The 14380-nt window shown below is 39.8% G+C and overlaps 2 protein-coding genes across 10 annotated transcripts in view; one reads left to right on the forward strand and one right to left on the reverse strand.

The window, feature by feature from the left end:
* KLHL29 (kelch like family member 29) overlaps positions 1-3612 on the forward strand; it is a 373000-nt gene extending 369388 nt beyond the window's left edge. For all 3 annotated transcript variants that reach the window (XM_062573180.1, XM_062573181.1, XM_062573182.1), the window contains one exon: positions 1238-3612. In XM_062573180.1, coding sequence (XP_062429164.1) covers positions 1238-1421 — 184 coding nt within the window. In that variant the 3' untranslated portion in view covers positions 1422-3612. The remainder of the gene's footprint in view (positions 1-1237) is intronic.
* Positions 3613-10666: 7054 nt separating this feature from the next.
* ATAD2B (ATPase family AAA domain containing 2B) overlaps positions 10667-14380 on the reverse strand; it is a 78191-nt gene continuing 74477 nt past the window's right edge. For 5 of the 7 annotated variants that reach the window (XM_062573190.1, XM_062573189.1, XM_062573186.1 and 2 more), the window contains one exon: positions 10667-13990. In XM_062573190.1, coding sequence (XP_062429174.1) covers positions 13915-13990 — 76 coding nt within the window. In that variant the 3' untranslated portion in view covers positions 10667-13914. The remainder of the gene's footprint in view (positions 13991-14380) is intronic. The other 2 variants (XM_062573188.1, XM_062573185.1) reach the window with 1 other exon arrangement.

A 14380-nucleotide genomic window follows, 5' to 3' on the forward strand; every position in this document is an offset into this window, starting at 1 on the left:
GCTGTCATTGTAGGTTTATTTTTAATCTAAGACTTTGATTCTTCCCAAGGACATCAGAGTTTTGTGTTCTTCTAAACCACATGTTTTTTTCCCATGCCATTTTAGTCTCTGTTCGTTCAGGCCATCTTAGCATTTATCACTTTTCCTTCTTCTTCCCACTGCTCCAAAATTAGCTTGGAGAAATAAATTTGCTCCTACCAAGCTAATGGGTTACTACCATTCTCTGACTTTGTAGATCTAGGCCACTGTCTTCTCTGCAATTAATTTTGCTGGTTTCCCCTCAGCCTTTTTGTCCTGTCTTCTCACATATACATACTATCAAGTTCTTTTCCTTCCAAATGCAGCCATCCACACTGCCTGTGCTCCATACCAGACTTGCCTTCCAGACACTAGCAAAAACAGCGTAAGCCCCATCCAGCGCAAATGTGAATTCCCCTCCTCTCCTGATGCCCACCAAACTCCAGCTCCCTGGCAAACAAAAAGCAGAGGTGCTCGCGGCTTCCTCGCTCAGCTTTGGTTCACCACTGCGTGGTGGGAAGGCAGGAGTGCTCCCAAACAGTCTTCTCCCACCCAGCTATCTGCTGCCTGTCATCCTTCCACCCTTTCCAAAAACAAACATACATCCACACCACCAGCCCTATTTACCTCCTTGACCATCTTCATTAGCCCCAGGCATGTATTTTGCTCTTCACGTGATTGCTGGAGAGGCTCGCGGGTTAAGAGGAAGGGGAGAGGAGGAAGAGGTCAGGCCGAATACCTGTTCTTCTCTCAGAGTGCTGATTTTTGAGGTTTTCTTCCCCCTGTTAACAGCATTCATTGTTTGCTAGAGAAGTAAATTTGAGAGGGGAACTTATTTTACACTGCACAGGGAGGGAAGGACCCACAAGAGTAGCTCTGATTACTTTTTTCTTTCTTTTTTTCAAACGTGTGTGGTGTCATGGGCATGTGTAGTCCTTGCTGCAGATTCCACGTGTGGGTTGGACAAACTGCGTCTTTTTCAGATTCATTTCTGTTGTTTAAATTCCAGGCAACATTTACTTACCTGGCAGGAACATGAAAAGGATTAATCTGGGGGAGAAAGAGAGAGGGAAGAGAAATGCCCACACAGCTTTCTAAAGATAAGAACAAAAAACATTTTCATAGTTTACCCACTTGCTATAAAAGATTTGTTCTTTTCAAGCGTAAAACAGGACCCTCCTGATAAGACGGCTAACTAAAACTTTCTTTTTCAATACAGTGCTGTGGTTCTCGATGGAAAAATTTATGCCACTGGTGGGATTGTTAGCAGCGAAGGACCTGCGCTGGGAAACATGGAAGCCTACGACCCTAAGACAAATACTTGGACGCTTCTCCCAAACATGCCGTGCCCCGTTTTTCGACATGGCTGTGTAGTAATCAAGAAGTACATTCAGAGCGGCTGATGTTACCGAGGAGGTGGACGGAGAACTGTTTGTGCCTGTCGAAAGCAGGCAAGAAGAAGAATACTACTAAAGAAGCGAAAGCAGCAAAGACAGACAACCAGTGAACATACTGCTCTAAAGTCTTGATTAGAGTCTACATTGAATGTAGAAAAATCATCCTCACCTTTTGGTGAGCAAGGAGCAGAGCGCTCCGTGCTATGTATGATAATGTAACTTAATAACACAAGTGTGTCACTAGATGTTATAGTGGCACTTGTTCTGGACGTTGGCTTTTGGTCAACCCAGGTGCAATAGAATTTCACATATTTTTTAAGCTGGGGAAGAGAGGAAGAAAATCTGCATTTTACTTCTACAGCTCAAGCTTGATTCTTAAAATAACCATGCAGATTAGTTTTACTGTTACACTTTAGGCATCAGGCTATTCGAAAGGTCAAAGTGTCCTTACCACTTTGATTCCTACATTTGTTTTTAACAAGTACATGCTTTTCAATACCAATGACTGAGATGAATCTTGTGTGACAGATGGCTTACATTGATGTCAGTCTTCCATCGGATCAAATGGATATTTCAGTTCTCTAGAGCAGAGCCCGAAAGGGGCACGAGGTGGGGGCTGGGGAGAAGAGTAGCCGTTGGGGATGCAAATCCGGGTAACACGATGAAAGAGGGGTCCGCTGGGCTGCGGGAGTTCCTGCTCCCGGTGGTACTGGCGTGCGCACGCGTGGGCACGTGCACATTCGCTGGCAGTTGGGGAGGAGGGAGGGGAAGAATCTAAAGTTTTATTCCCATTTTCTGCTGATGAGCAAACTTGGCAGCGCTCGATTCCCGTAATGCAAACTGAAATTGCATTAGACTCCAGAGGCCTTCTGCTAATTAACTACATTTTAGTTGTTCTGATTGGACTCGCATTAAAAATACATTGTAATGTGGGATTTCCACATTTTCAAGAAGTTGAGAAGATGCCTCTCATTGCGGCTACGCGCTCGCTTTTGGCTCTCAACCAAAATTCCTTATGTTGGGATATACGCCACTATTTTTTCCTCTGATGTAAAGTTTGAGTTGCTTTAAAAAAAAAAAAAAAAAAAAGTTTTCCCACAGGTGTGGGGATCTTACCTTATACTTATTTACAGATTTTAAATACCTAAATTTAAATCCCATGGTAGAAAAATGCATAAATAAAATGCAAGCCCAATATAACAGACTTAAAACAATTATTATGTAGAGTTGTAAGTATATACACAGCACAGGGGTTATATTTTTATATATATTAAAATATTGTCTATCCAGAGAATCATTGTGATGTGGAAATTCTTTATAAATTTATACATCAAAGGATCAAGTGGCAGATGGTCAGGGTAATATAGAGGGGGCAGGGAAGATTCTTTAAAAAAAAAAAAAAAAAAAATCAACGACTAGAAAATAACCCCAAGCTAAGGATTGTCTGATTTCTTTTCAAGTAGAAGGGGAAAAGTTACCATACTTGCCTTTGCAGACTCAAATTCCAAATGCCACGATGGTATTCAAGGAGGAGGTCTTTTACAAGGTGCGAGTGAGATGTTGCAGTCAATATCTGGTTGAATTTCATACCAAATATGTTAGCCTTTTTATACTGAGGGAGGTCTGCCTACAGCTTTGGGGAAATCAATGCAGATGGTTAGCTAATCATCTTATTTTATTAATAATTGTTTATAAAATAAAAGAAAAAAATTAAATTTGTATCTTGCAGTATTTAAAAAAAATGTGCTCAAGTCAGCTGAATCAAGCTACAGGGTGACTCAAGTCTCTCATTTTGACAGTGAGGTTCCAGCCTTTGTTATGCAGTTTTATTTATTCTTTAAAGAAAAAAAAATAAGCACAACAAAATTATATACTAGTATATGTCATTTAAAGTATTTATGTCAAACAGGGTGCAAGTGTGAACCTTAAAGATTGGAGCACAAGTTTCTAACTGCCTGGGGCAGGACTAATTTTAGTGTTGGTGTGTGTCTACCTCCAAAGGAGGTGCTACCTGTCAACAGACCTAAACACATTCAACATTTCCAACTTAGCTTATTTCTTCATTTCTCACACTGGAGCAAAACTGGCTATTTCTGTGAATAATATTAAAAACAGGGTTATCTGTAATGGTATTGTATATAGTTTATGTTTACTGTTAAGTTCTTGTTATATTATAATAAATATATTTATAGATCTAGATCCAGCATCCAGATTGGGTTAATTTTGTCACGAGCGAGCAGGAGAGAACGGCACGTTACCCGTTACTTTAGCTTTCATCCCGGCCGCGCGTGGAAACGTTTTCATTCCAGTTAGTTTCTCCTGCCAATCCCAAAACGTATTGCCAAGATTTAGATGCCTAGTAGCTTGCAAAGTCCCCGCACATTCTCATTTCAGAAAATTTCTTAGAAGTGATTTCGGATTCTGCTCGTCGAGACTCCTTCATCGCTCCGTTTCCCCAAACCGAACTATGAAAGAGCCACAGGGCAAACGTTCGTAAAGCTATCTTGAGGGTTTATCTTAAAACCTCACTGGCTCAGCAGACAGACAACAACCGAGCGATCTCAAAAGGGGGCCGTTCCCTGCTTTCGGGAAATCCCTACCCCGGACTATTTACAAGGCAGTCACCTGCCTTTCTCCCCTTGTGTCACCCAGTGGCAAACAGGCTGTACTAAAAAACCCTCAGCAACTCAGTCGCTTAATTAATTGCAACTAGGTGGCAAGGCTGAGCGCGGTTAGCACCGTGCAGTCGGAGCACGCCAACAGCAGCGTTCATTAGACGCTGTTCGTTAAACGCTAGCTGGAGCCTGCAGCTTCTGCCTGGCTTCCCGGGTACCCTTATGGCTAAGCAGTAAGGGCAGCAAACGCACGAACTACTTCAAATACTTACCCACCCTGATCCTACTGAAGAGTTTCGCCCCCAAATTGGAACCGATCCCAAAGCTTTACTCAGCTTCTCTCTAATGCAAGGGAAAAGTTCTCTTGGAATCACATTGCTTCCCCACCAAAATCTGAAAAAGGTGATTTAATGTTCTAGTAACAGGGACAAACCTACAAGGAGCTTGTGCAGTCAAGTCTCAGCAGATTGCAACCGGTGCCAGTTCCCCAGAAAGACACTGACTCTACATATCCCCTTGGACGTTTTTACAACTTTTCATGCTAATACAAGCTTCTCAAGTTGGATGAGACCCTTAAGCTAACCCCTTAATGCCTTCCTCCCCTTTCAAAAGCCTGCTCAAAAGCATGAGCCAAAACATGCTTTCAGCTGGTGTAGAGATGCCAGGGCGTAGGGAAAGGCAGCAGTACGTTCTGATCATCGGTGAGTGTTTTGGGTTGATAACTTCAGACTGCAGGAAAAGCCAGGAAGAAAATGGTCTTGAGGGAAGCAGATGGACGCGTCTCATGCACAGTGTTTCCATCACTCATTACATTAAGCCGGACAGCGATACCTGAGCAGAAACTCCGTTTTCCCTCTGAAAAGCCAATCTGTCTGAGGCACAATTAAACACTCGCTGAGGTTTGAATTCAAGCACGCAAAAGCTGCCATCCTGGCTAGAAGAAACTTGCAGCTAGATTCCTTTGCCGAGCTGTGCTGAGCAACAGAAATTAAGTCTCTCTGCAAGTACGAAAAGCAGACCAATACAGCTGCCAACTCCTGGAGACACAAAACAAGGAGGAAGTGGCAGGCTCCCTTGGAAAATGACTGTCCCCTGGCACCAAGCTAGTCATGGGTGGTTTTCTTTTGGTAACACACAATACTTTTAGTATTTCCTGTTTAGCTAGTGGATTTCTTAAAGAATAAGAAATTCCAATTTTCTTTACCTAAGCAAATTCTATTTCAATCAGTACTAGCTTTACACACAGAATTAAATTTTTTGGCTCAGTCAGTGCCTAGGAGAAGGAAGCTCCAGTGTTGTCATCAAGCCAAATCAACCTCTGATTTTTTTTTTTATTATTATTATTAGCAGCGGTCTATAAAATAAGGGTTTGAAAGGCTGCCTGCTGCTTTTCATTTCATCATCTGTTACTTTTGACCAGCACCTTCTTCTCCTTCAGAGTTCGTATCCCAGATCTCACGCAGCAGGTTTCACACTGGCAACGATATCAAGCTTTTTCACAAGCCGTCCAGAAACCGGCATCAGTAACTCGGGTTTTGCAATAGCTTGACAACTTTGGCAGCTAGCTGTCGTGACAACCTCAGCTAAGCCCAAGTCTGCTTAAGGTCATGCCTAGGACTCCAGGCAATACCCGCACCTTCACCGCTGTCCAGCAGCAGTGGCCTTTTCTCCTATTTCTGTGGCTAAAGAGCAGATACGAAGCCATCAGCCACACTCCTACAAAAATTTCAGGATAAGGGTTTTGAAATTCAGGAGTTAACTTACACTCACGGACCTCAAGGAAGCGTCAAACGCTCTGCCCAGCTGTCATTCATTTTCAGTGGCACCTGGCATACCGGGGCGTTCGGGAAGCGGTGCCGATAACGTGGCAACTACCAAAAGGGCAAGTGGTGACTACGTAATTATGGGGCATTCACCTGACATCAATCCCAAGCGAAAATGGAAAGATGGTATCTAACTAAACTGATCACGAATCAAAAAGATGAGAATAAAGACCGTGATGATCTAGAAAATAGGCTGCATCACATAAACCCGATTTCATTCTCTGACAGGATTACACATTTGATTGATAAGGTAATAGATTTTCAACAGCTTGCGACAAAATACTCCAACTTTCTCGCTGTACAGCACTCACAGTGCAAATATTAAACAGGCTAAGAACAGGCAGATTAATTGAGGAATATCTAACCTATACAAGAAATTCTCGATTTGGTATTATCAGAGCTTTTCTAGTGGGGGTTTTCGCAAGGAAAACGTTGAGAAAAATCACTACCCCTAAACCTGCGAAGACCAAGATTAGCAGAGCAGAATAACTAGAACAACTCATACATATTGTGTTGGCTCCTTTGGCTAGCTGGGGCCATTAGAACAAAGTTTCTTTTAATAAAACTAAATGGACCCTCCGAGCTGGGAACCCAAATGCTGGCGTTCAGCACGGAAAACTGCCCTGTGGAAAACTGCAAGTCGGAGAGGTCGAGCCACAAGAGCTCCCCGTCCAATTTCACGGCATAAAAGGGCTAAAATGATCTTCAGACGTGTGAAAAGGAGAACAGCAAGTAGGATCAGTGATTTCAGTTCTATATATGGCACTGGTGGGACCAATCCTGGAATATCACATCAATTTCCACTGTGAACAAATGTTTTAAAAGATGTTGAAAAATTGACCCACTGCAGAAGAGAGCCACAAAAATTGACTTGAAGGCTGGAGAAAATGCAATGAAAGCCATAAAGAGCTCATTTTGCTCAACAAAAAGGTGACTGAGAGGCTACTTGATCACAGTGCATTAGTATTGTGGAGGGGAGAGGGGGGAACCAGCATACAAAAAGTCTCTTTAATTTAGAGCAGAAAGACAAAACAAAAAAAACCCAACCAAACAAAAAAAAAACACAGCAGTGTCTGAAAGTAGAAGACAGACAAAAACCAAATGAGGAATAAGTCACACTTCTGCCAGTGAGCTTAACTACTTGATCAAAAGGTCATGTAGTTAAGATCAAGACTACCTGCCGTTCTTGAAGGCTCGTCAGCCAAACAAGTTAGTTGACTCTGTACGTGCTGATAGCATGAAGTAGCACGTCCCACAGCACCAGACTGAACAAACCAGTGTTCTCTTCTGGTGTTACAATCTGTGAATAAATCTGAATTTTAGTGAAAAAAACAGTAAATACTTAACTCTTGACACCTAAGGATGAATTAACAGAGTAATCTCTGTTTCCAAAATGTATTCTCATGTATTGAAAAGACGAACGCTGTAAAACTTACGCTGTGTTTGTGATTCCCTGGATGTTCTCTAGATCTTGTGAAAAGGAAGGTTTTTATAAAAAATAATTAAAAAATAAATAATAAAAGACACTCTGCATTCTGGAATTAAATTTTAGAGCAAGGCTCTGAAGCACTCTAACCCTGGTATAAAGGCTAGTCAACTTTAAACCCCCTATATCTCCAGCGCTTTATGAAAACGTAGTCCATGAAAATGTAGTCCTATGCTTATACTCCTGATATTTAAAATGTCTGCAGAAAAAAGCAATTTATTATAAACTGATGTTCTTTCATAAATCACAGACAATGTGACTATTCATGTCACGTTCCCTTCACCTTGCTGAACTCTTTGTGTTGGCAGGGAGAACGCACAGGGCATCACTTAAAAATTGTTTACAACTCTCCTCATTAGAAACTTAAAACAGATTGGCAATTTGCCCTTGCCTATCACCAGAATCAGAGCTCGCTGTTTTTCAAGGTAGGCTCCACGTACACAAAGTATCCTCGAGGGTACAACCTACTCAGCAGAGAACACAAGATCTTTATGACAGAAACAGAGCTGGAGTTTTGGAGATCACAAACAGTTCCCTAATTAAAGCAACATAATTACTTTTTTCTTTCAATAGCAGAGTAACTCAATTTCTTAGTAAACTAATTTAGTCTGAATTTAACGTATTTTTCAGGATGAACTGATTTTCTGTATTTTGGTCTCTGCTTTAATTCCTTTACTAGAGAAATAGTTCACAAGGAGCCTCAAAACTTCCCCAAGTGTTTCTTTCCTTCCAATCTAGATTCCCAAAGCTGAAGAGTCATTTAGTCCTCTATAGACTCCTGCTTCCGCACAGACAAATGTCTCTGGGTTATAGCACAATTCAAATTTTGCACTGAAACAGTTTTCTCTTATTCATCACAAGGTAATTCAGCCCCACAAAAAAGCAGATGACAAGTGGTCCAAGCGTTGTTACTAGCCATCCAGTCTCAAGGGTTTCTCACATTTCTCACGCAAACGCTGCCAGCTTCTGGATTGCCACGAGACAGAAACAAGCAAAGCAAACCACGGACAGAAGTCCACCCGAGCAGAACCAGCTCAACCTCTGCCACGTGCTAACACACCATAAAGGCTGCAGCACTGACGCCCCAACCGCAGGTGCTGAACCACCCGTTCCTCTGCACTCCGTCTGCCCTAGGCCACCTTCCACCACGCTGTCGTAGGTCTACAAACGGGCTTTGGTCAATAACCCTTCATGGTTTGCTCAACCTTGCAAAGCAGAGAAGTGGGTTCCTGCAGTCTGAACCTGCTGCTCATTATAAAATACCCCCACTCTGCCTAAACGTTTGTCCGTGTACCGAGTATTACCTATTCTTGAGTAACCGAATGAGGAGCCCAAGTCACTCAAGAGTACCTTTTGCTCCTGAAACTTAAACACAGCTTTATCCCGAATTAGCATCCAAGCATCAGCAAGCCTTAACAGGGATGGCCAATTTTATAGTAGCATTCTACTGGAAGTGGTAAAACTATTTTAAATCTTAACTATCACATTTTTTTAAAAAATAACTTGACAATTTTCCTACTACTAAATATAGGATAAGTCAAATACATTCCTAAGAGAAGCAAAATTTAGTAATAGTCACCACCATTTACTTATTTATTGGGTTAAACTGAAATATATTCTCTGAGTAGATGATCACATTGTGAAAAAATTACCCACCTAGAAATTGAATGAAGCTGAACTGAAGTTTATAAACCCCAATTTCTACATAAGTTAGATGACCACAACTGGCACATAAAAGTGGAAGAAAAATGAAGTGCTTGGCTTCATTAATTGCTTCATAAGTTTACAGATTTGGCTTTCAGATTTTTTTCCTCATGTAGTGCTAATTTGAACCCCAAATACTGCAAGTTCAAATCTAAAACTTTGTTCAAGGCAGAAAGCAGCAGCAGGATAAAGTAGTCTTAACCCAACTTGAAACACAGAACAAAATGATCTCATTTTTATTTAAATAAATTGAATGAAGGGCTTAAAGGAGGAACGAGAGGATGGGCAGCACTTCAAATTCAGGGAAATATAGGAAATCGCATATAAAAACTGTTCAAGGTAGCAACCAACAGCAGGAGAAAGCAATCCTAAGCAGTGAACATCTGACAAACATGGGCATCACCCAAGCTTTTACCAAAGCTTTATTAACAACACCTCACGCAACCAAATTACTGCTAATTCATACTTTCAAAGCACTGTTCATTCACTAGGGTGGGTTTTTTTGCTGTTGTTTAAGATCACTTTTGCAATGCTGGTATCTTTTGCTGGTGCTGGTATCTGCAGGGTAACAGGTTTCATGCCATTCGGATCAGAATAACTGATACGACGGTGCGGACACAAACTGAGCCCTGGCTCCGGCTGATGAGCTCCTTTATCCCGGCTATTTTTTGGCATATTATTTTTATTTAACATCTAGCTGTGCTTTTAAAGCTGCGTATAAAAGCAGAATTGCAGTCAGACCTGAAACAAGCTACTTAACAACTCTTTTGCCCAGGAGCACTCTAGTTTAAAAAACATGGGGAGGAAAACAGGAAAAGGACCGGGAGCGCCATATGTCCTCCACCTCAGCAGAGACCACACCAGATCTATGGAACAGCTTGTCATACTCTGTTCCACATTACATAAATTACACGCCGTTTGCTAGCTCCAGAGAAATTGCCAAGAGAGCTCTCATTCGAGTAAGATGTGGGCTGATTCTTAACTTGCATAACCTATAGCAGCTTGTCCTCCCATGCATAAGTTACTGGGGGGGGGGGGGGGGGACAAAACAAAACCAGAGGAATTCCTAGATATATAAGAACTTTATCCTCAAGAAAAACAATAAACAAAAAAAAAAAAAAAAAAGAAAAAAGAACGAAAAGCTTTCATAAGTAGGAAAGAAAAGAAAAGAGTGACTCTTTAAAAAAATATTCAAATGAAAAACTGATATTGGATGCTGGCGTGCTACAAGCAGTGCTTCAGCTGAATATAAAACATTTTCTAAGCACAGAACTCAGCAACAATCAAGTTATTTACTTGCCAGTGCACAATGCAAATTTCACTTCAGCCAAAATTAATCATAGATGCATTTTTCTTTAATGGTCAAACACTGAAAGCAAAACAGATTTAAACTGCTCAAAAAAAAACTAAGCAGCAAGATCCCAGAATAAAATATGTCAGCTGAAAAAAAAAAATCAAGGAAGTTGGTTAAGAAAAAGATTAAAGCAGCTATATGGTAGCATTTCATTTAAATACAACAACATTTTTAAAGGAGCTAAAGCTGTGTTTTCTTGTCATCTTTATTCAAGTATTTCACAGCAGTTATATTACAAATTACAGTAAAATGTTCAAAATTTCCAGAAGTTCAAAAAAAATTAAATAACTTACTCCAAACTAATGTAAAATGAAGTCAAAATGCAAAACATCAATTTAAACACAATTCTGAATAAAACTATAAAATCCAAAATATACCATAGTTGATGAAGGACGTCTACTTAATCCACAAAGTAGACAGACATTAATGAAACCAAACAGGACTCCTCAAATGTCTAAATAACCCAATGTACAAGATACAAAAGATGCAAGTACAAGCCCAAATTCAAGCTTATGTTGTGATTACAAACAAAGTAAAAACAAAACAAACAATCATCAGCCGCAGGACCTGCCATTCAAGAGGCTGAAGGCAAAACCAGAGCTGACAACCAACTTAATAATAATTAAAAAAAAAAAAAAAAAAAAAGGGAAGACAGGATATTACAAAAACCAGTAATCCTATAAATACATTGGCATATGAGGAAATCAAGTAACAATACAGAGGACACAAAACAAAAACAAAACAAAAATCACAGGTGAGATTCAAGCTTGCAAATACAATCAACTCCATAGCCATCAACTTCACCCAAGAGCAACTCTATTATCTCCAATACAGCCCCAACAGCCCCACAGAGAAATTTTTCTTCTGCTTGGCCACGCTTTATTGACCCCAGCACAAGGACTCACACAGGAGTTTATTTGCAATTTTCACAACAAGAAACAAGGAAGAGAGGTCAATTTTTGTACAAACTCTTGCCAGTGCTATATGGCAAAAAATTAAAAACATACAAAGAGTAAACAAGTTTAGACCACATGGATAGATTAACAGTTGCTTTAACTCTATAACCACCAGACATCTGTAAAGGAAAACAAAACTGAAGTGTGGTTATTTGGGCTAGGAAGGCGGATATATTATTTTATGCAAGTTTTCCACTATAACATTTGAAATCGGCTACTTTTCTCTAAAACATCACGGTAGCTCCTCAGTTAGTAAAGTTGCGCCCTAAGATTTCCAATCAACAACTGACAGTAAAAATTCTTCTTTAGAAATGTGACCTTTTAGAACCATTCTTAATGCTAGGCATTAGCTTAAATTTGCTTTTCAAACTCACAGGTGACTAAAATTCTCAACTGTTTTAATTAATATAAATTCATTATCTTCTTAAAAATGTATGCAGTTTTATCTTCCACAAGTGCTGCTGTTACTTGAACAAAAACTTCTTTGAGTAAGTGAAATTGGAATAAATATTTTTAAAAAATTCTGCAGCAAGAACCTGAGACTTGCAAAAAACCCCTTTATCAGAAACTTGCTACAAAAAATCTGCTACATTTTATTTAATCAAATCTTAAAGTTTGTAACAATTTCCATCAAAATACAAAATGCTGTTAATGTACCAGACACAAAAATATCTCAAACAGGTATGATGCTAATAAATACTAAATGAAACATGGAAAAAAATCCCATAATCAAATTCGAGATCAAAGAATCTCATTTAAAATGTGTTTTCTGCTTGTGTTTGTTGTTTTTAATCGCACTTTCCCACCTAAAAAATACAGCATTTCTGCACGGGTTGCATTTAGAAGGTGTAACTAGATGTACACGAACACTTGAAACCTTTTTCTGTCATTAGCGATAAAGGAAAAAAAAGTGGCATTCGGGGAGAGAAAGATCAAAGGTAGAATTACGTTTAAACATAAAATACAAAGCACTTTGGATTACTGCAGTAGCCCAAGGCCCACGGTTGTTTCTCTGCAGCGGCATAGTACTATTAGCCAGAGACGTGGAGACGAGTACCTTAGCTTCAGCTTGTAAATGGGAGCAGAGTGATTACAAGTCCTCCATAAACACTGTTGGTAACTAAAATACAAAAAGCTGAGGTAGCACAGTATCTCTGCAGTAGTCCAAGACTGTTTTCTCTAATTAAAAACTAATCACACTGCGTTGCATATTTTCGGAAAGACGTTTCCGCAGCTACATAGGGACAGTTACAATGAATGGTTAACGATGGTAACGCCAGCCAACTTTTCTACATTTCCCACTTAAGTCTGAAAAATCAGCCTAGGTAATGTTTCAACATTGAGCTCGTGATAACACTTTTACTGCTATGGTTTTTTGTTTGTTTGTTTGCTTTTTTCCTTGAAACTGCCTAGACAGACTGTGTTCGTCCCAGTTTCCAGAAAGGAAAGGTTTTGAACTACACAATTCAGACCCAGAGACCTGTGATCTGAACAGATCAATTCAGAAGTCTGTCTTCCAGTCCCCACCACATTAACCATGCTTGGCACGGACTGAGTTGCGGAGCCTAGTTTAAGTCATATTTTCAAGTGAGCTTGGGCTCCAATTATAGCATCTTCTTACCTGCATTGCACAGTCCAAGCTACATTATGAACACAGAACTTTAGAAAGAAACCTACCAGTAATAAACATTTTTTTTCTCCTGAAGAACTCAAAATGAACAACAAATCGAGTGATGGGAAAATGCTTCATTTCTAGCAACACAGAAGAGTTTCACTGTGTAACTTGTTTCTAAAACAAATACATACTGATGAAATAAAAGAATTTCACCATTTTGGTAAAGTATGTGGCTTTTTCAGTGTGTCTTAGTTTAGTTCTGTAGAGTAAGACAGGCATTATATAACCATAATACTGGTTGCCATCCAATGAAGAGAATACAAATTATCCTTTTGGAGATCTTCATTCTGAAGACAGCTTTCTAACATTGCCATTTGCTATAATATAATCCAAACCAACTGATTAGCCTTATCTTTCTCAAATGACTAAAAGGCACATTAAAGGCAGTTCTAGAGAGCCTCATCTTCAAATTATTGTACATCCAGTTACTCATGGTTCCTACCACAATGCATCACTGCCATCTTTAGAACAGATTTTTTGTCCATTACCCCAGAGAAGAGAAAAATTGGAAAGAAAATTAAAAAAAAAGTTGCCCGTTTAAAAATATTCAACTTAGATCTGCTCTTTCCAGTTCTCTTGTGTTGGTCACCACTTTGCCTGAAGTTTCCCAACAGGTAACGCGTGTAGAGTGAACAAGAGCAGAAATGAGAACAGTTTCTGTAGCACCAAAAATCTCCAAGCTGTGGCATTGTATTCTTTATTTATATCAGATACAACTATATGAAGTTCCGTTTGGTTCTTGTAGGCTGGTTGGTTTCAGGTACCTGAGACAATAGCACCAAATTCAACAGAAAGAAAAAGAGAGAGCACTTAAGATCAAGGCTCTGCACATACTTGGTGCAAATGGAAAATGAATGGCTCAGAGGACTGCTCTCCCATGAGCAGTTTAAGAGAGGATAAACCCACCCATCTTGACGAGTTCACAGGAATGTTTCAAACACATGAACTGTTCTTTCCATCTCCTGCAAGAGAGACAGAGCAGCAATTATACATAAATATATAAAGACAGAAATAATGTTACATTACGTAATCATATTTACTCTGATTCCGGGGGGAAATGTGAACAAATAATTCACAGGAAAAACAGACACTTCTGTTTATTGGTTGCCATCTGCTAACAAAATATGGTAAAGGAAGAAACTAATTAAACAAGTATTAATGCCGAAAGGTGCTCCACTATGACAGTCCACAAGAAAATTCAAGTGTTTTAGGGTCATTTTTATAATTAATGCATTCAGTATGTATTAAGAAAGCATTGCAATGACACTCTGCGTGAATTCAAGCCTTACTGCACACACATGCTCTGGGTGACCCAGCTGTAATCACATAGCTGCGTATTTCAGAGAATCAAA

This window comes from Rhea pennata, chromosome 3 (genome assembly GCF_028389875.1).
Source record: "Rhea pennata isolate bPtePen1 chromosome 3, bPtePen1.pri, whole genome shotgun sequence".
Taxonomy (NCBI): domain Eukaryota; kingdom Metazoa; phylum Chordata; class Aves; order Rheiformes; family Rheidae; genus Rhea; species Rhea pennata.